The 23,735-nt window shown below is 45.5% G+C and overlaps 14 protein-coding genes across 14 annotated transcripts; 6 read left to right on the top strand and 8 right to left on the bottom strand.

Moving 5' to 3' along the window:
- Nucleotides 1-94: 94 nt before the first annotated feature.
- VTP21DRAFT_1710 (uncharacterized protein) lies at nucleotides 95-343 on the top strand (the record flags this gene model as incomplete). The annotated part of the gene is made up of 1 exon (XM_069391828.1): nucleotides 95-343. One exon carries the CDS (start codon nucleotides 95-97, stop codon nucleotides 341-343), a length of 249 nt encoding a protein of 82 aa, XP_069251047.1.
- Nucleotides 344-553: 210 nt separating this feature from the next.
- Nucleotides 554-3,698, bottom strand: VTP21DRAFT_1709 (uncharacterized protein; the record flags this gene model as incomplete). The annotated part of the gene is made up of 12 exons (XM_069391826.1): nucleotides 554-604; nucleotides 673-1,019; nucleotides 1,088-1,187; nucleotides 1,262-2,036; nucleotides 2,099-2,246; nucleotides 2,319-2,436; nucleotides 2,505-2,606; nucleotides 2,671-2,885; nucleotides 2,943-3,171; nucleotides 3,240-3,312; nucleotides 3,383-3,443; nucleotides 3,521-3,698. The coding sequence occupies 12 exons, from the start codon at nucleotides 3,696-3,698 to the stop codon at nucleotides 554-556; spliced, it is 2,397 nt and encodes a 798-aa protein (XP_069251046.1).
- Nucleotides 3,699-3,887: 189 nt separating this feature from the next.
- Nucleotides 3,888-4,961, top strand: VTP21DRAFT_1708 (uncharacterized protein; the record flags this gene model as incomplete). Its single annotated transcript, XM_069391825.1, has 4 exons — nucleotides 3,888-3,945; nucleotides 4,051-4,125; nucleotides 4,194-4,805; nucleotides 4,891-4,961. 4 exons carry the CDS (start codon nucleotides 3,888-3,890, stop codon nucleotides 4,959-4,961), a joined length of 816 nt encoding a protein of 271 aa, XP_069251045.1.
- A 328-nt stretch (nucleotides 4,962-5,289) lies between these two features.
- On the bottom strand, nucleotides 5,290-7,206 carry VTP21DRAFT_1707 (uncharacterized protein; the record flags this gene model as incomplete). The annotated part of the gene is made up of 6 exons (XM_069391824.1): nucleotides 5,290-5,786; nucleotides 5,867-6,081; nucleotides 6,172-6,686; nucleotides 6,750-6,832; nucleotides 6,891-7,025; nucleotides 7,092-7,206. The coding sequence occupies 6 exons, from the start codon at nucleotides 7,204-7,206 to the stop codon at nucleotides 5,290-5,292; spliced, it is 1,560 nt and encodes a 519-aa protein (XP_069251044.1).
- Nucleotides 7,207-8,001: 795 nt separating this feature from the next.
- On the bottom strand, nucleotides 8,002-8,360 carry VTP21DRAFT_1706 (uncharacterized protein; the record flags this gene model as incomplete). Its single annotated transcript, XM_069391823.1, has 2 exons — nucleotides 8,002-8,079; nucleotides 8,145-8,360. The coding sequence occupies 2 exons, from the start codon at nucleotides 8,358-8,360 to the stop codon at nucleotides 8,002-8,004; spliced, it is 294 nt and encodes a 97-aa protein (XP_069251043.1).
- A 385-nt stretch (nucleotides 8,361-8,745) lies between these two features.
- Nucleotides 8,746-9,435, bottom strand: VTP21DRAFT_1705 (uncharacterized protein; the record flags this gene model as incomplete). Its single annotated transcript, XM_069391822.1, has 2 exons — nucleotides 8,746-9,029; nucleotides 9,270-9,435. The coding sequence occupies 2 exons, from the start codon at nucleotides 9,433-9,435 to the stop codon at nucleotides 8,746-8,748; spliced, it is 450 nt and encodes a 149-aa protein (XP_069251042.1).
- A 378-nt stretch (nucleotides 9,436-9,813) lies between these two features.
- Nucleotides 9,814-10,958, top strand: VTP21DRAFT_1704 (uncharacterized protein; the record flags this gene model as incomplete). The annotated part of the gene is made up of 2 exons (XM_069391821.1): nucleotides 9,814-9,934; nucleotides 10,039-10,958. The coding sequence occupies 2 exons, from the start codon at nucleotides 9,814-9,816 to the stop codon at nucleotides 10,956-10,958; spliced, it is 1,041 nt and encodes a 346-aa protein (XP_069251041.1).
- Nucleotides 10,959-11,649: 691 nt separating this feature from the next.
- VTP21DRAFT_1703 (uncharacterized protein) lies at nucleotides 11,650-12,207 on the bottom strand (the record flags this gene model as incomplete). Its single annotated transcript, XM_069391820.1, has 1 exon — nucleotides 11,650-12,207. One exon carries the CDS (start codon nucleotides 12,205-12,207, stop codon nucleotides 11,650-11,652), a length of 558 nt encoding a protein of 185 aa, XP_069251040.1.
- Nucleotides 12,208-12,248: 41 nt separating this feature from the next.
- VTP21DRAFT_1702 (uncharacterized protein) lies at nucleotides 12,249-12,611 on the top strand (the record flags this gene model as incomplete). The annotated part of the gene is made up of 1 exon (XM_069391819.1): nucleotides 12,249-12,611. The coding sequence occupies one exon, from the start codon at nucleotides 12,249-12,251 to the stop codon at nucleotides 12,609-12,611; it is 363 nt and encodes a 120-aa protein (XP_069251039.1).
- Nucleotides 12,612-13,787: 1,176 nt separating this feature from the next.
- VTP21DRAFT_1701 (uncharacterized protein) lies at nucleotides 13,788-15,522 on the top strand (the record flags this gene model as incomplete). The annotated part of the gene is made up of 7 exons (XM_069391818.1): nucleotides 13,788-13,850; nucleotides 13,936-14,018; nucleotides 14,089-14,821; nucleotides 14,884-14,958; nucleotides 15,049-15,160; nucleotides 15,220-15,341; nucleotides 15,502-15,522. The coding sequence occupies 7 exons, from the start codon at nucleotides 13,788-13,790 to the stop codon at nucleotides 15,520-15,522; spliced, it is 1,209 nt and encodes a 402-aa protein (XP_069251038.1).
- Nucleotides 15,523-15,554: 32 nt separating this feature from the next.
- VTP21DRAFT_1700 (40S ribosomal protein uS12) lies at nucleotides 15,555-16,309 on the bottom strand (the record flags this gene model as incomplete). Its single annotated transcript, XM_069391817.1, has 3 exons — nucleotides 15,555-15,822; nucleotides 15,931-16,096; nucleotides 16,306-16,309. 3 exons carry the CDS (start codon nucleotides 16,307-16,309, stop codon nucleotides 15,555-15,557), a joined length of 438 nt encoding a protein of 145 aa, XP_069251037.1.
- A 287-nt stretch (nucleotides 16,310-16,596) lies between these two features.
- On the bottom strand, nucleotides 16,597-19,567 carry VTP21DRAFT_1699 (uncharacterized protein; the record flags this gene model as incomplete). The annotated part of the gene is made up of 14 exons (XM_069391814.1): nucleotides 16,597-16,883; nucleotides 16,985-17,147; nucleotides 17,230-17,353; nucleotides 17,419-17,498; nucleotides 17,563-17,802; nucleotides 17,872-18,042; nucleotides 18,104-18,234; nucleotides 18,310-18,364; nucleotides 18,433-18,669; nucleotides 18,752-18,899; nucleotides 18,964-19,025; nucleotides 19,091-19,272; nucleotides 19,336-19,411; nucleotides 19,472-19,567. The coding sequence occupies 14 exons, from the start codon at nucleotides 19,565-19,567 to the stop codon at nucleotides 16,597-16,599; spliced, it is 2,052 nt and encodes a 683-aa protein (XP_069251036.1).
- A 350-nt stretch (nucleotides 19,568-19,917) lies between these two features.
- On the top strand, nucleotides 19,918-20,832 carry VTP21DRAFT_1698 (uncharacterized protein; the record flags this gene model as incomplete). Its single annotated transcript, XM_069391813.1, has 5 exons — nucleotides 19,918-20,079; nucleotides 20,143-20,227; nucleotides 20,298-20,519; nucleotides 20,582-20,652; nucleotides 20,737-20,832. The coding sequence occupies 5 exons, from the start codon at nucleotides 19,918-19,920 to the stop codon at nucleotides 20,830-20,832; spliced, it is 636 nt and encodes a 211-aa protein (XP_069251035.1).
- A 107-nt stretch (nucleotides 20,833-20,939) lies between these two features.
- On the bottom strand, nucleotides 20,940-23,601 carry VTP21DRAFT_1697 (uncharacterized protein; the record flags this gene model as incomplete). Its single annotated transcript, XM_069391812.1, has 10 exons — nucleotides 20,940-21,029; nucleotides 21,097-21,354; nucleotides 21,446-21,951; nucleotides 22,044-22,315; nucleotides 22,381-22,673; nucleotides 22,728-22,939; nucleotides 23,009-23,093; nucleotides 23,247-23,290; nucleotides 23,406-23,499; nucleotides 23,599-23,601. The coding sequence occupies 10 exons, from the start codon at nucleotides 23,599-23,601 to the stop codon at nucleotides 20,940-20,942; spliced, it is 1,857 nt and encodes a 618-aa protein (XP_069251034.1).
- Nucleotides 23,602-23,735: the final 134 nt, after the last annotated feature.

Genomic DNA, 23,735 nt, shown 5'->3' with positions numbered 1-23,735 from the left:
ATTTTATAAATGCCGTGAGGCTTATTTCCCCGTGATTTTCAGTTACCCCTCATTCAACCAATCTCTTGGAAACTCCTCTTTATCGCAGCTGACAATGCTGTCAATTCGAAGTTGGCAGGTCTACGCCTGCTTCTCCCCGCTCTTTGCCTTTTTCCTCTCGGGCCTTTTCCTACTTGCATATTGCACAACCATTCTTGCAACTTGCGTTGTAGTTTTTCGCCTTGGCCTGCTTGCAGTAGAGATGTTTGCCTCAGTCGCAATGGATTCCATTCTCCTCATTATCCGCCGGGTGTCGTCACGCATCAGCACATTGTATAAAGACATCTATAAAAAGACGTCCTAATTAATCTTTGAAAAATATGTTGTTAATTCTCGAGAGGGCTAGATGTGTTTTTTGTGTAATGTATACATAGAATATAGAATTTAATCCAATTCTACCCTTTAGATCACTAATCTAAAGCAAATCGTGATGTTGACCACCATATGATCGAGTGGCAGACAGACTTAAACTTGAAAAATAATACAAGATTTATTCGCAAATATAGAGCCGGTATCATGTTCCCTGACCATATTTCTTGGAAAGTGCATCGTATTTTCTTTTTTCCTATCAAAGAATGAATGAATATTCAGGCTCCCAATTATGAAATTCGGGGAGGATAAAAAGAAACCAACCTCTGCAGACACGCTTGGTTTTAACACACTCAAGGCAGCATCAAAATGTTCCGGAGTAATATAGAGGTCGCCAAGCAGCGTCTCTGGATTGACTCCTTCAGGCGATGAGTAGAGCGGGCCTTTGATTGCTGCCAACGCAGCTTCGCGAACGAGTGCAGCAAGATCAGCGCCACTGAAGCCTTCACATCTGGGATCATTGGCGATGGCTTCTAATGAGCAACTATTATCTAATGGCTTCTTTCGCGTTAGAGCTCGTAGGATCTCTATGCGGTCTGCTATGGTGGGGAGCTCAACATATAAAAGTTTGTCAAGGCGACCAGGACGAGTCATAGCAGGATCGATAATATCTAAGGGAAAAGACGATCATGAATAAATAAGCGAGGCTAGGGCACAGTAGAGTATTTAAGCTCCCAACCTGGTCGATTAGTGGCGGCAACCACATAAACCTTTTTCCGATTCTCCATACCATCCAATTCGGTCAGAAGAGTATTGACCACCCGCGCAGAAGCTTCCGACTTTTAAAAAACGGAGGAACAAGACTCACTTATTATTCAGGGAGAATGGGGCAAATATTTGTATGCACACTTACTTGAGAGTCATCTCTTCTAGCACATAGTGCATCCAATTCATCGAAGAAGATGACGCACGGCGCCGAATCTCTAGCGCGATTAAACACTTGCCGCACCGCCCTTTCACTCTCTCCAACATATTTGTTCAGTAATTCGGGTCCCTTTACAGATATGAAATTGGCTCGACTCTGATTGGCGACCGCTTTCGCCAGCAGGGTTTTACCGCATCCAGGAGGGCCCCAAAGCAACACTCCGCTAGCATCGGTAATCCCCACCTTCTCGTACAGTTCTGGGTATCGAATGGGGTACACAATACTAGTCTCAAGTGCACGGCGAACTTTATTCAGCGCTCCTACGTCGGACCAGGTGACATCTGGGACAGTGGCAAAGCCCTCTCTCTTAGAGGACGGTTGAACCTGCTTCAGCGCAACGTCAAAGTCCTCGCGGGTAATCATTAGCATGGAAAGGCGTTCGAAAGTTAGGAATTGAGGGTTTTCGCGGATAAAGGCAGTGACTATTTCGGCGGATGCTGTTGATGTTAGGGCGGCACTGGTTGTCGCCTCGTCGATTTGCATGGTTGTATCAGAGGGTTGGCTCTCGGAATTAACTGTAGCTGCTTCTTTTCGCAGTGCTTCCGAGATGAAATCATGGAAGATACGACTGATGGCCAGGTCACCTGCAGTGCGAGCCAAGGAATTGAGATCAGCACCGACATAGCCTGCAGTCAATTTGGCAAGGGCGGTAAAATCGATGTCTTCAGACAATCGCAGTTTTGCGGTGAGCAATCGAAGAATTCTGAAAAAAAAGGTATTCGCCATTAATTGGAATTTAACCCTCGACGAGCAATATTTACATACTTCTCGCGTGAAGTTTCGTCGGGGATACCCACACTAATCTCTCGGTCGAATCTACCGGCTCGCCGCAATGCGGGATCCAGAGAGTCGGGCCGGTTAGTAGCGCCAATGATCATCACGGGCTTATTGTTGGTCTTTTCTAAAGATAAGTCTATAAAAGCTCAAAGTACAATTTAGACACAACTTCCCCTTCGTGCTATAGGAAATATTCATATTTATTTACCGTCGATACATGTTAATAGCTGTGCGACAATACGACGTTCCATCTCACGCTGAGCAGACTCTCGTTTAGGTGTGATCGCGTCAATCTCATCGATAAATATTAAACAAGGGGCACAGTTCTATTCAAACACTTATATATATTAGAAACAAAAGTTCCATATCAAATCTGTGTCTTGTCTGTATATACCTTTGCAGCATCAAAAATTTCTCGGATTTTCTTCTCAGATTCACCCGACATACCGGATACAATTGAAGGAGCCGAGATATTGAAATATGGGACATCCAATTCCTGGGAAAAAAATACATGTTGAGATAAGAAACACATACATTGAATGGCAGAGTAGACATTTTACCCCTGCGATAGCTTGCGCAAGCATAGTTTTACCCGTTCCTGGAGGGCCGTGCAGAAGAACTCCTCGCGGAGGATGGAGGCCCAGGTGACCATAGAGCGGGGCAAAAACAAAAGGCTGCACAATCGATTCCATAATCTGCTTGAGGCAGGACTCAATTCCGGCCAGATGGGAGAAGCGAGCATTAGATATTGTTGGGATGAGATCATCCGTGCTCGCTAGCAAATCAAAGTTAAGATTTAAGAAGGCATTCCTCCAGATGAAAATGGATATACCTTTATGGCGTTTGGATTCGGGAGCATTGCTATGGCCCACCTTTCGCTTGCTCCTTGTTGTGGACTGGCTTTTGCTAGCCTCTTCCGGAACCTCAGTTTTGCTAACCTCAGCCGGGTCTGCAAGTTTTGGGGTGCTTGGCGCGTCACCGTTTGTGGATTTTGAAGTATCCTGAGCACCTCTGTGAAGGTTCCATAGGTTCATAACCGATCTGTTCATGGCATTAGTATCCTAAAGATAATTTTACAGTATTGTTAGAGGCTATGCCCAAGTGTTTTTGATACGACTCAAATACTTACCTGAACCTCCATCAGCTGCAAACTTTCTAAATTGTCAATCTCATCCTCTCCAGTATCATCGTCTTCTCCAAGTCTAAGGTGAAAAAGATATATATGTATATATATGGTGTCGCAGGAAATGACACTATCGTTGATATATGTACCTTTGTTCATTATGAACATCAGACGGTTGCTCTTGCTTCGATTTCTTTATTGCCTGTAACACTAAAAGTAATAAAATAAGGAGAATCAAAAAAAAAATTAAATATATCGGGGTAAACTTGGGAGCTATGCGCATTCACCTCTCTCGATAGATTTCTCGAGTTGCTGTTTCCGCATTCTCCGAAAACTAAAGTCTCGCCCTTGAACATAGGTGAGCACGGCGAAAGTGGACAGGCTCATTTCAGCTTGTTCCATCTCATAGATGTAATCTGCGAGACGATTCTCGATATCATTGCTTAAACGATGTCGTCGTGTCATGATGTGCCGTGTGAGCTCTCGAGAAGTCGAAACTCGCCTTGCGGTGTGGCAATATTTCGTTGTTTACGATTCTAGAATAATGGATAGTCATGATACAGTCACGATAGTTTATTGCGGCTTAGATCGTCAAGAGGAGAAAACCCCCTGGCCTCGACCTATATTTTTGTTTGATCTGGAATCTTATACATAATGTCACATCTGTTGCTTCGTTCGGCTGTTGCCGCTCGCAACATTCTACCCTCTGCGGGTATGTGCTTACCTTTGCTTTCAGTGCTGCAAAATCGGCGGGAATCGTGGCCGTTTTTTAGGACCTAGAATGCATGGACTCATTGTTATTATTTATTTTGATTAGTTCGCGCTGCAGCCCCTCTCGCCCCACTGAGAAGCGTACAGAAGGCATACTACACTCATCCAGCGGTCGAGAAAGGTAAGAGTAGCTTGGCAGCGGTGAAGAAAGACACTTTTTTCTCACCCATCTCCTCGGCTTCTGTTTAGATGAGCAAACTCAACGCAAGATGGCCGATCCCTCCTTCAAATCGGGTAATGACAAGTTGCATGAATATGGACAATACATCACAACTTGCCTCCCGAAATTCATCCAGCAGTTTTCCGTGTGGAAAGATGAGCTCACGCTATTTGTGGCCCCCTCGGCAGTGATCCCCGTGATGACATTCTTGCGTGATCACACAGGTGCGCAGTTCAAGCAGCTTGTAGAACTGTGCGGCGTAGACTATCCCCACCGTGCAAATCGATTTGAAGTCGTATATAACCTCCTGAGTATTCGGTGGAATGCCCGCATTCGTGTTAAGACCTACGCCGACGAGGTCTCCCCTGTCCCATCCGTGACCTCGGTCCATGGCGGGGCGAACTGGTTTGAACGAGAGGCTTGGGACATGTATGGCATCTATTTCACCGGTCATCCTGATCTCCGAAGAATTTTGACGGATTATGGATTTGAGGGCCACCCCATGAGGAAAGACTTCCCCTTGACGGGCTATGTTGAGGTGCGATATGACGAGGAGAAGAAGCGGGTTGTGTCGGAGCCGCTCGAGTTAGCACAGGCATTTAGAAACTTCGAGGGGGCAGCCTCTCCTTGGGAACAGACCGGTAAGCCTTGACTTTTTGCTGGCTTTTATTCGAGCCGTCCTCAATCCAACCTCTTTCTAACCTTTATTCTTGGGCTGGCTTTTAGGTGAGGGCAGGGACGACAGGCCAGAATTTATCACCGCTCCTAAAGGAGAGACCACTGCCGAGAAGAAATAAAGCTAGCACACCTATATAAAGATGAATTTTGTAATTTTTTTTTCTCCTACTCCCCATTGACATAAAATGAAATTATCTGTTGCTTCAAAACATCAAGCTCATGCGCACAAAAGTGATGATTTCCCAACTTAAACACACAGGTGGTGTAGCAGGTACAGAGGAGAGGAATTCATAGTTAAAAACAAAAAAAAACCCTTTGGAAAAATAAATCAACTTCAACTTTATTGAACAAATATTTTATAACTATTGCATGTAATTGTGGTCTAGAAACAGGTTGGAAGCTAGTAGGGGAACGCATCCCCAAGCGCGATATAAGTTTTTTTTTTTTTTACAATGACTCGGGCACCTGCAACACTCGCATCGTGTTGGTGGTGCCTGTACCCCCGCGCCACCCCTGGATTGCAATCACGGTGTCTCCGGGCTTAAGCAGGCCGTTCTCCACACCCCGCTTCATGCCCCACCGCAAGCGAGCATCGACGTCTTCTTGCCATGTCGTTTTGCTGTCGGCAGTCGGCTTCGGGAGGGTATATAGGAATGGATAGCAGCCTCTATATAAGTGCACCTGTCGCGAACACACTGGATTGCGTGTGATGGGGATGATAGGCACACAGGGACGATATTTGGCGAGAAGGCGAGCAGATTTGCCGCTGGTGGTGAGGACGAGAATAGCACCGGCGCGTTGCTCGTGGGCTGCAGAGACTGCACTTGAAGCAACCGTTTCTGTGGTTTCGGTGGGGCGTGGCTGGAGAGCTCGGAGCTCGTTGAAAAGAGGGGGATAGCAGATAACGGATTCGGCGAGGACGCAAGTTTCGTGCATCATTCGAACTGGATGCATCAATAGGTCAGTACACATCGAATGAAAACCAAAAAGAAAAGCGACTCGGTAGATGAGAAACTATAATTACCGGCTTCCAACGGATAGGATCCCTTTGCCGTCTCACCTGAAAGCATAACACAGTCTGCGCCGTCAAGCACCGCATTGCCAACGTCGGATACCTCGGCACGAGTGGGGCGTGGGTTGTATGTCATACTCTCCAACATTTGGGTAGCGCAAATGACGGGTTTACCAGCCAGGTTGCACTTGGCAATCATCATTTTTTGAGCAATGAACACTCGAGAGCTAGTAGGGTAAAAGAAAACAGCTTGGTTAGAAAACTTCAAGAGAGAGAAAGAGAGAGAAAAAAAAAGAAGCTCTAGTGTTTCAAGTCACCTTGGGATTTCAATGCCCAAATCTCCACGCGCAACCATAACGCCATCCGTCTCCTCCAAGATCTCGTCAAAGTTATCAACACCCTGGTGGTTCTCGATCTTCGCAATCACCATGATGTGCTTGCCCTCTTCGCCAAGCACCGTGCGAATATCTCGGATATCCTGAGCACAGCGAATGAATGAGGCAAAAATCATGTCCACGCCTTGCTCCACACCAAACCGTAGATCAGCCTTATCTTTCTCCGAAAGTGCAGCCAAATCCACATTGGTGCCGGGAAGATTGACGCCCTTGCGGCTACTAAGCTTGCCGTTGTTGCGGGCAATCACCCTAACGCTGTCACTCGCAACGTCAATAGCCTCGAATGTTAGGACGCCATCATCGACGTATATCTTTTTTCCTTTTTGAATGACCTTGGGGAGATTTTTGTAATCAATATAGACCGTGGAGGCGCTACACTGCTCACGATACTTATCGTCGACCGTAAATGTTAGCTCCATGCCAGTTTTGATTTCGATCTGAAAATAGACATGAGCATACATTAGATGGGTCATTTCCATAAACCAATCCAGGATGCTTACCTCTCCATCGTTAGGGACAATGCCCGTTCTGATTTCGGGGCCTTTGGTATCAAGAGCAATGGCCACGGGGCGCCCAGGGTGTTCTGCAAACACAATAAAATTAGCAACCTTTGTAAGCCCGGCCGGAAAAAATTTCTTTACCTTCACAGCTCTTACGAATATTGCTAATGACCGACCCATGGTACTCGTAGCTTCCATGAGAAAAGTTCATGCGCACGATATTCATTCCCGCCTCACGCAGCTTTGTCATCATTTCCACGCTGTTAGTCTTGGGCCCTAGAAGGCATAGACACGTAAAATAAAAATACCGAACTCGTTATCTTCCAAAATAATCCAACCCACCAATAGTACAAATAATGGACGTCTTGCGCAGGTTAGTTGCCTGAACATTAAGCGGGTCGAGACCGCTCACCCACTCCAAGCTGCTCTTGATGGTGTCGTCGGGGAAAAAAGACATTGTTTTGATAATGCTTAATTAAATGTATAGGTGAGAAAAAAAAACAAAGAGAGTTAAGATAACAAAATTTTCGAAGTGTTTTTTTTGGGAAGAGATCAGTACAAGATAACGAAAACTATAAGCACCTGCCAAAAATGATGGGGCAATTTTTTAAATGGATTTGGAACTATCGGAGTATTCTTAATGCGATTCTTGACATTATCGTGTCATCATTCTTTGTCCGCCCTCTGCTAGACATATATATATATATATATATACATGGATATATATAGGATATGTAAAGTTTATCGGAAAACGTTAGATCGCCTCTTTATCATTTGATAAAAGCTCTCCATTCCTTTTCTGCGACTCTTTAGTATCGAGTATAAAACATGTCTTCCTTCTTCCTGGGATGGGTAGTAGCTGCGCCCACCTGCTTTTTCGCCTGTTCAGGTAGGGTTTAGTCCTAGGTTGTCGACCCATACTCTCCTAGGGATTCCTTGGAGTTTCTTCCAAGCTATCATGGGCCCAATCCTCACCTACTCTATTCTGAAGGTCGACACGATTCGGCAAGCAAGAGAGAGATCACCTTGATCCTTTCTCATCACCATGACTGCTTTTTAGCATTTTATTGCAAAAGCCGGTGGATATAGAGAGGAGCTTTAAGATATCATAAACCGAGATTTTATCAAACAAAATCGAGCCACTGCACATGAGGATGTGCTGATAAAATAGTCCAGATTTTAAAAGAAAAGGAAAATTCAAAGTTCACTTGCTCAAGCATATACGATGGGCGCTTGTATAAATATGACAGGATCAGACAGTGGGAATGGCGGGCTGCTCCCGAAGCGAATGCAATACACGTCGTTGCTCTTCTGATCCTCTATTCTCAATCTGAAGGAGAGTAGACATGAGTGCGTATTCTATACATTTTGTTATTTGTAATATAGCAAAGTCACCTCACGACTCAAATTGGGGTAGAGATCCCAGTATAATGACACATCGCGTTCCACTTCCCGTATCTCCACGCCATTCACATGCCCATTGAGGTAAGGCGCATTCGGCTGTCCTTGACGCCGCCCATTGTGCCAGTGGCGGGAGAGCGAAGGATAGAGATCAAGCACATTGCCTTGGGGGCCTGTGTTTTGTATTGGGTTAGAGCGCATGCGAGCCATACCTCAGTTGGAATTTAGAAATAAGGAAAAGCCAAGGAGAAAGGGGGGAGGAGGGGAAAAGTGGTGGCGATGGAGCACTTGCATGCTACACAATAGTCACGAGGTGGAAAATGGCAAATTCTCTCCCACCGCTAAGTCCGAAAATTAAGAGGAATAGAACCAAGTCTTGTCTTACGCGTTAGATACCCAAAAGAGAAGATGCAGCGAAAATAGATTGAAATGGAGGACCAAGCAGCAGACTGAAGCCCATGGCTTTGGCAAAGATTTGCTAAACCAGCAGTGAATGAAGAGGAGTCGACTCTTTGGAGCTACGGAAGGTCCGATTTTGAACGAGGCGATCTTTGTTATTACCATCAATTAGCAAGATGACATCCTCTGTGGAGGGCTATGCTTCTCTGTTGGAACAATGGAAGGGGTAGCAGCCACCCCATTCACTCGAAATAAAGTAGACCCTCACTGGCGCAAAGAGCTCCGTGCGATGGTGGATATCGCCGAGAGACCAAAAATGGTTCGGAAACCGTCTTCTACATGCTGCAGCAGCGGCAAGAGGTTTGGAGACGAGGGCAGTATCTACGTAACGAGGAGCATCTTGCTGCTTAGAGCTCCTAGTAGTCGGACAACTCGCAACGCGAAAGTTCCAATTACCCGGCACCTCTGGATCCGTGTCAGCTATGCGGGAATAAAACAGTGGTGATGCAAACCACCGCCCTATGGCTTGATGGGCAGATTCGTTGGAAGCACGCTAGAGGGATGGATCCACCGAAATAATGAGCTTAGATAATCAGGGCGAAGTCTTTGTTTTAAGATGGGCATCTTATATTTTTTCAAAACAGGCCGCAATTCCTCGAGAGGCTGGCTGCACATATCTGCAGCTGAGAGCGCTAGGAATATGCATCCTGAAAGATTAACGTTGAAAAGACGCCGGTGTCAGCATCCCACGGCACGCCGACCGACCGCGAGCACTAGGCGAGGAGGGCGCGGAGCTCTTCATTGGCAGAGGTTCGCCGGCCCATTGGAGGATTTTGCTGTCGACTCGAAGCCCGAGGCGAGCTATTCTTAAATTCTGCCGGCCCATCGGACTCAAAGAACAGGTCCGATTCTTAATAGTTCCAATTTCTGGCAGCTCAGCGCACTCCTGCTCTGGCGCTTTATTGTGAAGTCATGCTCACGCATTCCCATTGGATTTCCCTCCTCCCTCCTCTCGCTAAAAAAAGCTCAATTCTCTCGTGCAGCAAAAATAAAACAAGTCAGGGCATTTTCCCCTCTCTCTTGATACCTAGCTTGTTCGCTCTATTCCTCCTGTGCTGATTAGATTGTAATATTTCCTGTAGCCATCTAGTGCTCGCCTCGCCCCTTCACATCCCCACCATGTTCCTTTTCTAATTTACTAACGACGAGAAAAGATTTGCCACCACTTTTCATTCCCTTTATCATTCTACTCATTCACGCGAAGATGCTCATTCACCGCAGAACGTCTCATCATCCTTTACTGGTCTTCACTCTTATCTCGTGGATCGCTTTCGTGTGCTTTTCAAGAGAAGCGCGCACCGAATCATTGTTTCTGCGCAGAGATGGTACTAACACATAATCGTTTTATTTGGCTCTCTCTCTCTCTTTCTCTCTTTAATCCTGTGATTGTTTGAATTTTAATTTTCGCTCCCATTTTTTTTTCTTCTAGAAGCCGCTTGCACCGAACTCACCCAGATAGTCTGCTCTCCACAAGCTGGCGAAATCTGGGCCAATGGCTCGCATCACAATCTCATCTGGAACACCCGTAACCAGGAGATAGCGCCCTCGCTTTACGTGGATATTTATCTTATCTTCCTAGAAAATGGAGTCGAGGTTGTCGTCAAGCATTTCCAAAATGTAATGAATAATGGCATTTTCCCGCTTGATGTCGATTCTACCTGGTATCCCGCTTCAAAGCCGCCTGGCCCCGTAGACCGACCGTTGAGCTATATGTGGCAGATTGTGCGTGCAGGTGACCCACGGGATTCGCTTGGAAGTGGGGGGCCTGCGTTCTCCATCGTGCAACCAGCAGCCGCTCCAAGGGTGGCTATCGTGACGGAAAGTATTGCGTCGACCATGATTATCCAAGCGCCGCAGGTACTGGGCACCTCTAACAGTGCGGGCGAGGAGGGAAGCAGGGGCGATGAGCTGCAGCCGCTCATAGTGGGCATCATATCAGCTGCATGCGTTTGCGTTATGTTCGCGGTGGGGCTCGGCTTAGTCTTGTGGCGAAGACGGACACGCAAACAAGGATTGACCAGTGAATCCGACATCTCCCTAACGGACCCTGAAGGAAGTGAGAAGAATCAATACGTCCCATCACTTCGGGTAACCACGGCAAGCAGCCCCTCCTCAAGCACAAAAGATACCCCCTCCCCCATATCGTGGCCACCCTCGGAGAATGCCGCTTCGATATCCTCGAAGGAAGGCGAGACGGAGGAGGAGCGCAGAAGAAGAGGCGAAGAGTTGCTCCGAAGAGAGCTGGAAAATAACTCGGTTTCCCTCCTTGAAACCCGGCATACCAATCGCAGAGTACTCATGACCGCCCCCGTGGTCGCCCCCAGTAGTGCATTGCAGTTTGAAGAATGAGTGTGTAGGACACTTGCACTTTCACCTATTACCCCCCTCTCTATATATTTTGGAGCCATAAAAAATAGCAGTTTCCATGAATACCCCTCCCACCTCCCCTCCAAAACTTTTCCATGTCTTTATTTTGTTTTTTTGGTTGCCCATCTCTGCCTCTCCTCTTTCTTCTATCCAAATCTCTCTTCACTATTTGAATCGAAGTATTCCCTTTTCACTTCATATCTTTTTTTTTTGTATGGCTTGGCCGCTCTCTTCATTTTGCCACTATGTATGACTCTGATGTTCTCTTCTATTTTAACTTAGTTAATGCTCTAATTAAATCTTGTCTTTCAGCGTTGCTTTCTCGCAAACCATCCATCTCGTTTTCTACGGAATCCTTTGGCCATTGAAGGGGATATACGATGACCTCCTCCAGCCAGGGTCCCCAAATTGGATCGCGCAAATAGGTTTTATTAAGCCTGGCAAAATCCAGCGCCTCGATATTGAGTATGGTTGCAAGTGGGATAAATGTTCAGAGGGGAGGGATTTCGTCGCAAGTGTTCATTAGGAAATGAAAATAAGATAAAATAAAATAAAATAGGATAAAAATATGGGGAATCCGGGTGATATACTAATGGTAAATTAAGTACCGAGGTGAAGCGTGATTAGCATTAATGCAGGAGAGGTGAAAAAAAAAAATAATGGGGACGAAATTTCAGCGTTTCCTTTGCACTGCATACCAAATAAGCAATGCAATAATCCCTAGGATTAGCAGTAGTCCTAGAACCGACATGAGCTGGTTGTGTCGCTTCCATCGTGACTCAGACCTGGCGGTGCTCTTTCGTGGATAGAATGCGCCTATCCACCACAGTGGAGGGAATAGGAACCCGAACAGAAACAACCATGCGCCAAGTGTACAAAAGTTGTCGCGCGGCAGGGGCAATGGAGGAGGCGCGGATGGCACTCGTTTGCTATTCATGGGGGCGTTCCCAATATTCCCGTTAGTATCGTACGCGGTAGCGCGTTTCTCAGCAAGTGAGGATCCATCCAAACTTTGTTCAGGAACAGGAGAGTGGTGGGCTCCCGCTAACGCTACGCCGGGCTTTGCCGGGCGTGTCAATGCTTTTTCCGGGAAAAGGGGCGTGATGTCTGTATTGGATGAGGGGGACGATGCTGAGGATATTGTGGTCGGCCACGGCTCTTCAGCGCGAGAAGTAGACGCAAGAGCAGCGGCGAGGGAGGGCAGGGACTCTCTTCTCCTTGTTGCGCGCATATTCCTTCGGTTTCCAGTGCTACTCGACCTAGGCTTGGAGGATGCCTCAGACTCTCGCCACGGTGACGATTTCACGAGTAGTTGTGAGGATCGGGCACGATATAATGTCGGGTCTGCCTGGTCACGGAGGGAAGAGATTTGGCAATCGCTTTGCCATTGCGGGAGAGGAGGTCGCGAGTGTCTGCGGGATCGTCCTGATCTCGACCCAGGCCTATCACGAAGAAGGGCTTCGGCAACGTGATAGGCAATCTGTTCCGGGGTGGCGCGACCAGTGGAAGCCGTGTGCGCCGAATGCCAGGATGCACCCGTTGGCGGATCTGGCCAAGGGCCTCCAGCAAGACGAGGAGGGGAGCCGGCTTGGCTCGGTGGGGAGGGATCGATGGGGGCTTCGTGGGACGCCGTGATGGAGGATTCTTCTTCTGTTCCAATCGGGGGGACTGTCTCTGGAATCGCGATCAAAGGAATCAGGCGGAGATTGCAACCACAAACAAAGTAGAGCGAAAAGCAAAAAAGTCCAAGGGAAAATCAAACTCTGGTTCGTGCGACAACTGCCTTCAGTTGACCCGAGCATCCTTCCCCTGCAAATCCCTGTAATGATTATTGCCTACAAATTATTTGCATGCAATTGCTTCCATCCTTTTCAGGGACTCCAACCCTAGGAGGCGAGCAATAAACGAGCATGATCGAGCCTGCTGAGCTGAGCTAATGGAGGACGGCAGATTGACAGCACATCCTCCAGGTTTAATATATATATATTTATATATATACACTCATCTATGCCTGAGACATGCCTTTTCTGATTGCGGTAGGGCTCAGAAGCGCAGCCGGCGGAAAACCACGAGGGGAGACGGGGTATTGGGCCGAGTGGGCGTTCATTAATAAGGGTAATGAAATAAAGATGATATATGAGGATGTTTCGAGATAATTAGAAATGCTACACTCAGTAATTAAGGTGTATTACGGTGCAAGCGGAGCAAGAGGGCGCGTCAGGCCCTGCGTCATGACCATAAGGGTTTTTGGAGGCAACAGGGCGAGCCTCCTCGTTATAATAAAACCTAGCCACTCGAGGGATATAAGGGAAAGTTTGTTTGGTGTGCGTTGACCAGCAAGATTTTCCTAAGAAAACGCACTAATAAAAATTGATTTGCAAATAAATTCCCGTGCATTTTCTCCCTATTAGTGTTCCCCTTTCATCCACAGGTCAATTACACGGTCATTTTCCCCTTTATCCTTGGCCTTTTCATCCAGCATCTGCCGCCTCATTGTCATATATTCATAGCGCATTCTCTCTTCCATCCTCTTCTGCAGTCTGCAGCTCTCAACAGGATTGCGGGCAAAACAGCCATATTCTCTCCCCTCTCCAACATTTTTATTTTTGTTTTTTTTTTAACCTTTTCATGGCCGTTTCCCTTGCTTGAGCCTGACAGTTTCCAGTCTCTCATTCATCCCAAGTGTTCATTCAGCTTTCTTTGACATTTATTTAAACACTCTTTATCACACACTCGCTCTAGTTCATTCTTCAACATTTCATATATACATTTTTTTCTTTTGTTGTTGCACATATTTAACCACTCAGGCAAATGACAGCCACCGCAAGAAAAGGAGCTGCTTACGAACTGCGTTTCAACAAGAATGACGACCTGGTATTGTCCTGTGTTTTTGCTTATCCTGGTGGTCACTATTGGGAGTCTAATGAGTCGCTTCACCACTTGCTTTGTTTGCGGATAGAGCGTTGAGATCATTGATATATCTCCTGACCGAATATCTCCCGCGGAGCGACACTTACCCTCCGCTTTTCACCGTCGCGACAAGTAATCCTTGTGATGGCGCGAAAGTGCTTCGCCGTTTGCCACTCCCGATGTTAATTTATTTTTCGAATAGGATCCCGAGAAGTAACGCATATCGCCTCTCACGGTATGCTGTGAACGGGGCCCAGTTCTTTCTGGATGTCCCATCGCCGTCGCCATCGCGCCGCTCCAGCAAGCGTATCTCCATCCAATCTGTCCGCAACCTGAACAAGGGCTCCTCCGAGAACCTCACCTCCCCGGAGTCCGTCAGGGACGGCGGTGAAACCGTCGGAGTTAGAAAGGACATCGGGATTAAGCCTGAAAATTCTCCCGTCAGTGCGCAAGAGAGCGGCGAAGAGCAGATAGTGAAGCATATCCCCTTTTCCGTTCATTATGAAACGCCCCCGCGCGAGCTTCTCTTCCACGACTGCCTGATCCCTTCGGCAATCGCCCGACGGATCCAGCTAGACGAATCCAACATCGACGACTACTTCTTCACGCCCTATGGCGTCTATGATGCCAAACGGCTGCTTCAACGATGGCAGGCGCTGTCTCCTTCGTACGCCGCAATGTGGAGCATGCCCGTGACTACGGACGAAGCCAAATCGACGGCGGAGATGGTGGTCGATGCCGAGAAGGCCGACATTCGCAACCGTCGTCGAGCAAGCTCCTTGCCTCCTCCAAACGTCGTCAAAGCGGTGATCGACACGAAGGAGGAGGTGAGCGCAGACGAAGCGGCCGAGGAGGATGAGGCTGCAAAAGTAAACGGAGTCGAGCAGGCGCCATTGGATAATACTACTTACCCGATGCAAAGCTCTAATTCTCAGGTAGAGTGCAAGTCGGCCGGGGGAATTACAGGAGCACTAACGCTTTTTTTTTTCAATTTAAGAACCATGAAATATATCGCTCTAGACGAAACGCCCATCTTTATAGCGATAGCGAGTATGATCTGTACTATCGTCAGGTAAGATAGTGTATATCTAAGCTCTGTGAGCAAATTAGCCCTGACCTATTTCATACGCGTATGTGTGTACGTATATGGGGATTTGTGTAGCAGCATCTTGGCGCTTTCAACCAGCCTACTCACCTGTTTGCTCCACGCCCTCCTCCCCCAGCTCCTCTCCACCACAATGCACATTTCCAACATCGTCACGATATTCGCCATGGTGAGAAAGATGCCATGGAGAAAAAGATTACAATGTGCTGCACTATTTTGTAAAACCAGGAGCCCTGTTTCGGCTCCCTCCCTATCTTGGATATATCTATTCTATCCTGTCATTGGAGCTCTCCAACCTTTCCCAAAATGCCCTGTTCCTTAGTTCCTTATACGTCCTGAAAGGGCGTCAAGTTTTTGTTTAATATCTTTCCTTTATTTCCTATCGTATTATTCTTTAACGTGTGTTTCTAGTCAAATGCTTGCTATTTATATATATTTTTTTCTTTTGAAAAAGAAGTCGACAATATAAACTGTTTTCTCCCCTCTCCGAGTGCATTATGAACACATCAGTTTGCTACAGGATTTTATTGACAAAGAAGAAAACAGGCCAATACCAAGCACGCTTAAGAACGCGGCTTCTCCTTCTTTTCCTTGTACAAGGCCAAGAGCGACACACCAGCAACCTTGACGACCTTGAAACGCACACCAGGAATATCACCAATGGCGCGACCCTTGCGACCGAAACCGGCAATCAAAACTTCGTCGTTCTCCTCAAGGAAGTTGAGACAACCATCGTTGGGAACGAAAGCAGTGACCTTCTTGCCGTTCTTGACGAGCTGGACACGCACACACTTACGAATGGCAGAGTTGGGCTGTTTGGCTTCAACACCACTACAGGAGCAAGTCAAAGGAATCCATGGGTTAGTCCATTCATTCCATATTTTTGTCGGTCCAGTTCTGTCACTCTCATCAATATGACCAAGCAATCAAAACACCTACATCTTTTCCAACACAATACCCTTGGCGTGAGAGGCACCCTGGAAAGGAGACGATTTCCACATAGTGCCGAGAGCACGCTTCTTGTACTGCTTGTCAGCCCAGCGCTCCTCGCGGCGGTGGTTGCGCAGCTTGCGGGCCGCATTCATACCTCTCGGCTTTCCTTTACCTGCAGAAGATCACAATCAATTAGTGCATGGTCTCTCTCAGAAAAAATCGTCCATGGATGGAGGTGGCCATGCTGTCATGGTCCGGATGAACGCCGTGCTTCAATCATGCCACTCAGCAAGATGGATACATTCCAGCATCCAACCATCCATCCATCCATCCAAGGTTCCCCTTATAACCCCCAAGTGCTCTCTGCGAGTATTTACTTACCCATGGCGATTGTCGACTAGTGGATGTAGTGTGAAAGAGGAGAAGCTAGAAAAAGTAATCTTGCCTCTCGAAAAAGGACTTTGCAGTGTGGCTTAGAATTAAGGGGTTATTCCAAATTTCTTGCGCTCTAGATTTATTATAGGTACAGGAGGAAACGTGAAATTGGGGAAAGAGAAATAAAATAAAAGGAGAGGAGAAACCATGAGTGCAGTATAGCACTTAGAAGAGAAAAAAGAAATAAAGTATCATAGGGTATAGATGTTTTTCGAGGAAAAAAAATGTCTAGATAGCTCAAAAATTGGACCTAAACTTTTTGATCTCCACCATCACCGTCTGCACTCCCACGGGCTGCCGCCTGAAGCCATACCCAGGGGGCCCATCTTTTCCTCGGCGAGCAGCCCTTTCCTCCAAAATGACATGGAATCGCGTGTAGTACACAATCAATTGCCCAAGAACTGCGTGAAGCACGGTGGTTCCATTTTTAAAATTTGAGAAATTGCGTATGACCGAAGAATTAATGATGCTTAGCGCTTGACGCCAGTTGTTGTTGAAACTAAGGGCAACCTGTTCAAGACTCTCTGTTATTTGGCAAGGATAAATTAACGTAAAAGGGATAGAAAAAAAAATTTTTAGCAGGGCTGCTTGCGCGTGAATGTTGGAGTGCGAGGAGAATACTTACGTGCAGAGTATTCTTTTTCTTTGTCCTGTTCAGCCTGCTTGACAAGTTTGATCAAGTCTCCAAAATGCGGTGCAAGTTCCTCCTCCGTGTAGGCATTAATACGGCCGGTTAGAAGCGTGCGGAAGTGATCTATTTCGGGTTCAACCGATTTCCCACCGGCACCCTATACCATTGAAAAAACAAAGAGGGGGAATGAGGTGAGAAAAGAGAATGGCAACAAATCAGCATCTGAATTTAGACAGTACCGTTAAGACGGTGATAACCAAGTCGTAGTTATTAATCAAGAATATGAGGCTATTTTTCCGATCCGAAAACTCGGCCGAAATCTTATTGAGGAGGGCATCCACCTCGTTCCTCAATCTCTGCAAACTAGAGAAGAGCGGGAGAAAAATTCAGTTGCACCAAAGAGTGGCAGCTCGTGTCAAAAACTCTACCTTTGAATTAATATGGCATCGTTGTAATCATCATTGAGCACGAGAAGCGACGCAGCAAATTCAGCAAAGCGTCTTGTAATCTGTGTTCAGTATGGAGAGGATGAGTTGAAGTTTGGCGGTGAATTTTAAAAGGCTTCGACTCACATAATGTGGATGAGTATCTTTAGCACTAATCTTGGATACGGCCTTCTTCACGCTCTCAATATGCTTGTTCATGATTAATTGAAACCGTGGCCATAAGAGCATATTGGTCGCGTTGGTATAGCTTTCGAGAGCTGGAACGCGACGCCTCTGAAGCTCAAGTGATAATTGCATATTGATGCGGATGCAAAGGAGTATACCAACCGCATCGTGGCTGGTCTCCACAAACTGCTTGGTTGCATTCTGTTTTAAAAAAAAAATAGTCAAATCAATCACCTAGTAAAAAAAAAGAACAGAGATTATATTTTCTACCAAGCCCATCTTCTGTGTCGGTTCAAATATATCGATAAACGCGCTCTTTGCTATCTCAGTGGCCGATTTTTCGTCACGAGAGAAAAATTCAACCAAGAAGAGATACTCCGTACTTGCGTTGTCTATCATTGTCAAATTGAAGCTACGAAAGAGGGCTTCATAGGGATATTTCTAAGCATATGAAAAAAATGTTAATTAGAGATCGACTGTTATTGACATTTAATAGAGTCACCTGGTTATTCTGTTCTGCAATATGAATCAAAACAATGTTATTTTCCGGATTTTTTAAGATTTCTGAACGGTCACCCAACGCAAATACATTGCTTTTATCTTTCAGTGCGAGTTTAGACACAAATGGACCCGCTAATACAATATACACCAATGGTTAATAACCTAACCTCTGCAACAGGTGGTTTAACCAACAATCGATAGATTTACCTAGCATTCCTCCTTCCTCTTGACCAATCAAATGGTTTTTATCGGCAATGGTAAGCTATATAATGTTTAGAGACAAGGATGTTATCAGCCATTTTGAATGTTTGGGGCTGACCGTTTGCATACCTGAAGTTTCTGCAGTCCTCGAAGATAGCGCTCGAAATGATTAAAATAATACCAACGCATTGTGTTCACGTATGTTTGACGCACTTCAGCGGCTGCTTCTCTGTGCCTCTCCATTAGGAATCCAAAAAGAGGTTTGTGTTTATGTAATATAGATTGCTGGATGATCTGAACATTGGTGTTGGGTATGCGAAGGGAACGAATTTTGTTAAGTAAGAACTCCCGGATTTTGTCAGCGGCCTAGACGGTTGAGAAGAAAAATTCAAAAAAGTTGAATGATCACTGTCGCCAGGTACCCTATCCTTTATACTGAACGAATTACCTTTAATCGAAGTTTCTCCAATTTCGGACCAACATCTCTAAGCGCCCGTATGCTCTTGTCGCGATTCGATTTAACATAGCCCATCTTTTTGTCAATTTCCGTCAGGTAGGCTATCCAAACATCATCAATGTCGCTTTCGAATATTTTCCTAGTAAAAAGCAGCACTTCATATAAATGATCAATTATAGAAGATTACTACCACCGCTTCATACTTAATCATATAGGGGGGGACAACGAGGCCATCAAGCACTTCGCTAAGCTTATCCTCTACTCCCTAATATTTTTTCTTGCCGTTAAAAAAATCATTTCTTGACCATTTTACACACCATCTGAACTTGCCTTTCTATTCTTCAGCTTGATAGCCATCGAAGAGGATCTATCCTGGAGAGTTTGAATCTCCGCACTAATCTTGCCCAGATCTGATTGAAATGTGCTGAGCATATTCTCCATGGTTTCCAGAATGCTATCGCAAGACTCAATTTGTTGATGCAACAGGACAAAATTCTCAGTCTGTCTTACATCTGCATTCAAATTTCAATCCACGTTAGTCAAAGAGTTGCAAAAATATTGTTTCCTATTCATACAGTCATCTTCGTGTTCTTTTTCTATCGTGCTCAGATCCCGTTCAATTTGTTGAGCATATTCTCTCAAGTCGATGCCCTAAAATGCAAATGGTATAGCTACTTCTACGGTGCCAAATGAATTCGAAGGCATTTTTACCTTTGCAAAAGAGTCCCGGATGAATTGGTCGAGCTCTCCCTCTTGAGATGGTTGCAAGATTTTCGAGAGAGATGCGATATCAGCTGGCGTTGACATTGGAGATTTATCCTGCTTGTTCAATTACTCGAGAGTTGACCTAATATAGAGCTGGAAGGAGGTAATGAAATGAATATTCCACGGAAAATCGAACGACTGCGGGCTAGACAACGAAATGGTTCGGGCAATGGATTTGCCTTGTGAATGGAGTGAAAGGGTATTCTACTGTGACACTAGTTTCAGTACGTCTTGAGGAAGCAAGGCAGTATCATCCTCCTACAGATGCTATGAAATATGGAGACTCTTTTTAAGTTGCATGCTCCTCCTTGTGACCTCACTGTGGCTTGGAATGCTCTATTTGAATCCACGACTCCTGGAAATGCATCAAAATTTAATATTTCATTAACGCGATGGAGCGGAATGGTGACATCCCAAAGATAGCCGTAGATACAAAAGATGATGTTATCTACTTGAAACAACAATTGCAAGAGGCTGCTTTTGCAGCACTAGCAGAAAAATGCGCAACAGAAAATTCGAAAACAAAGAAAGATGTGGAAGACCTCATGAACAATGTAAAGATAGCATCGGCATTATTTTAGTTCTCGCGTCAATGACAATAATTCTTTATTATCTAGTGGATAGAAGCTATTTTTAGTATGGCGGGAAAAAGCATGTTAGTCAATGGTCAGGATTATGACCAAGCCTTTGAAGAAGTGGAAGGCAAGTTGCTGCACGTACACCCGAGCCTTTTCTATTAATTGTAACCCGCTTTACCTCACCATTTCATCAGAAATCGAACCATTCGATGAGGAACTTAATTCCAAGCTTATCGAACTTCACAATAGAGCCGAGGAGCTGACCCTTAAAGTTGCTGAGCGTCGCAAAAATATTCCTGACCAGATAGAAAAGCTAATGCAAGATGTGGTTCTGCGGCAGTCAATGTTGTCCGATCGTGTCGTGTTTGAGGGCTTGGAAGAGCTAGAGAATGAATACGACATGTCGATGGAGTATGGTGAGTTATTGTATCATTTACAATGTCAATAGGCTATGGTTCTATAATATTTTATTCCCCAGATATTCCACGAGAAGATTCCATCAAGCAAGATTATGAGCAGAGCGTCAAAATGCTCGCAGAATTACGCCAGGTAGGCCTCTTCTCTGCCTCTGCAGTGACCCTAGTTTGTGTGGCTCAATTTCTTGGTATCTCTCTTTTTCACTATGTCCTATAGTCGTTGCCTGGTAATCTGTCACGAATTGACCGAGCCAAGACGGTGCTACAGGATCTTGTTGGAAATCCATCCCCTACAGAATCAACCTCAACATGAAACTAACCGATTAAGTTCTGTGTCTATATAATAAAAGCTTGTATTTTATTTTCTGTAAAAAAAAAAGTGAAAGAAATAGAATAAGGTTAAGTAATGCGAGGAGGGTTCTACACTTCAAGATCACGGAAGCGTTGTTCCATCTCCTTGTACAGACTCTGGTAGCGTTCCCGCAGCACATTCTCGCCATCAGCGGGGTCCTAGTTAAATCAATAAAAAATGGTTAATAAGTCAGCTCACCAAGAATATATGACCTGTCTTCATTACCTCAAATTTCATCGAGCTCAACTTGTAGAGAATATCACTCATTGTCTCGCGAATGCGGGCCCAAGTGACCTGGTTGTTGGTCGCCTCAACGGCATGCACCGCGAGGTTATAGAAGGTGATCATATTGCGCAGCATCCATACTGTCTTGTAGAACGGGCAGTATCGGTCGTAATTCGAGTAGCCGTTTTGTTGCAGGAAATCATCCTTGATGACTCTGGCAATTTCTAGCGTAATTTTGTCGGTTTCGCCAAGCGCACTCTACAATAAAACGCATTAGTTGGTTTGGGCAAGGTAAGGGATATGTTTATATAGATCTTGGAATGATTTGAATTTGTCTTTGGAGCCTTACCTTGCCGACAAGCTGGACAATTTCAGCCAAATCTTCTTCCATCTGCAGAATCTCCTTGCACTTGTTGCGAAGAGAAACGAATTCTGGGTCTGCCTTTTCATAGTAAGGCTCGAGCACCTTCATATACTTGGAGTAGGAGAGCGACCAATTGACAGATGGGAAATGCTTTCGCTGGGCGAGCTTCTTGTCCAAGCCCCAGAACACTTGAACAATACCAAGCGTAGAGGCGGTAACGGGATCAGAGAAATCACCGCCCGGTGGGGAGACAGCGCCGACCACAGTTACACTGCCGGTACGTCTTGGGTTGCCAAGACAGTGGACTTTTCCTGCGCGTTCATAGAATGAAGCGAGACGAGCACCCAGGTAAGCGGGGTAACCGCTATCTGCAGGCATCTCTGCAAGACGTCCCGAGATTTCACGGAGCGCTTCAGCCCATCGGGAGGTAGAATCGGCCATCATGGTAACGTCCTTGCCTTGATCACGGAAGTATTCAGAGAGAGTAATGCCTATAAAGAGTTAGGGGAAGAAGTAATAAAAAATTGTAAAAACAATATTCGAAAGGAATAAACATCGATATTTAAAAAGATATCAAATTTACCAGTGTAAATAGAAGCTTCACGTGCGGCCACAGGCATGTTCGATGTGTTGGCGACGAGGGTGGTACGTTTCATGATTGACTCCTGTCTGCCGCCGACCTCAATCGATAATTCAGGGAAGTCCATAAGTACTTCAGCCATCTCATTTCCACGCTCACCACAACCCACATAGATGATAATATCCGAGTTAGAATACTTGGATACGGCCTGAGAAATCACGGTCTTGCCACAACCGAAAGCGCCAGGAATGGCAGTGGTTCCACCCTGAACCGATCTATGAAAACAAAAAAGCATTATAGTATACTGCAATGAATCGAATCTGAGCTGGTAAATAAGTACGGGAAAAGGGCATCAAGCACACGCTGGCCGGTAAGCAGTGGGAAGTCTGCTGACAATTTTTCGGCAACGGGGCGCGGTGAACGTACTGGCCACATATGCATCATCGTGAATTTTTGTTTTTGACCATCAAACTCCGTCTCAAGCACAACATCTTCAAGAGAGTACTGTCCTTTCTCAGCAATATACGTGACAGTGCCTAGAGCACGGGGTGGAAGTAAAATCGCATGATCTCTAACAAGGCTGTTTTCAAAAACATGTCCATAAACATCGCCACCCGTTATATGGTCACCAACCTAAGGAAGGATCGGTAAGTTACTCTTACATTCAATTATTCAGAGACATCATACCTTGAAATTGGCTGGTTCAAAGTCCCATAACGTTTTCTTTTCAAGAGCCGGAACAGCAATGCCACGAGGAATGTAAATGCTATTAGATTGCTTCTGGATAACCTCAAGAGGGCGCTGGATACCATCAAAAATATTGCTCATTAATCCAGGCCCTAGCTCAACCGAGAGTGGTTTTCCGGTACGAAGCACTGGATCGCCGACCGTGAGACCGGCTAGGGAAAGGAGCCGGCGATTAAATATTCTGCAATCTTCATCTGGATAAAAATCAATTTTAACATTACCTGTGTCCTCATAAACCTGGATCGTCGCTTTATCGCCCTCAATGCGAATGATTTCACCAACTAGTTCAAAATGTCCAACGCGTACCTATAGAACAAATAAATCTAGTCAATCATCTGAAGTAGTACGCGAATAAAAATTGATTGCAGATATCAATATTGGCCCGGGTGGAGCTTGGACACTGCATTGTATTTTACAAGCGGGATGAACAACTCAAAAGTTGGCTAACCATAAACTTACCAGTTCATACATTGCAGATCCAGTCATTTGTTCTGCAACGACGACTATAAAAAATAACGACAATTATTGAATTAGATGAATGATAAATATCGCGACATTCCCGCCTATTGATTTTCCTTTCCGTTATGACTTCCTCTAAAGTCGAAATCTTTTACGCACCTGGACCTGAAACACCAAAAATATAACCAAATTCGCTTTCCTTCTCAGCATCACGGATCTTTGGCAGGTTTTTTGCGTTCTCAAGTGCCCCAGCCTAAATAAACAAGAAGCAAGTAGTACGATTGTTTATAACTTACGGTTCTCAAAAATACATTGAGAGGTATACGCCAAACAAGTAAGCAGAATCTCTTACCATGTTTTACAACGGAACTAGTTAGAGCGAAAATGATTAAAAGGTGAGAGCTGGAAAAACGAGGGGCTATGGCCTCGAGCCTTGCAAAATTCTAACCTAACCTGATCCCGAATCGAAATGATAACGCGTTGATCTCA

The sequence above is a fragment of the Calcarisporiella thermophila genome (assembly GCF_041956535.1).
Source record: "Calcarisporiella thermophila strain CBS 279.70 unplaced genomic scaffold VTP21scaffold_12, whole genome shotgun sequence".
Classification (NCBI taxonomy): Eukaryota; Fungi; Calcarisporiellomycota; class Calcarisporiellomycetes; order Calcarisporiellales; family Calcarisporiellaceae; genus Calcarisporiella; species Calcarisporiella thermophila.
The sequence above is the reverse complement of the archived record's forward strand: the minus strand, read 5'-3'. Positions and strand labels throughout refer to the sequence as shown.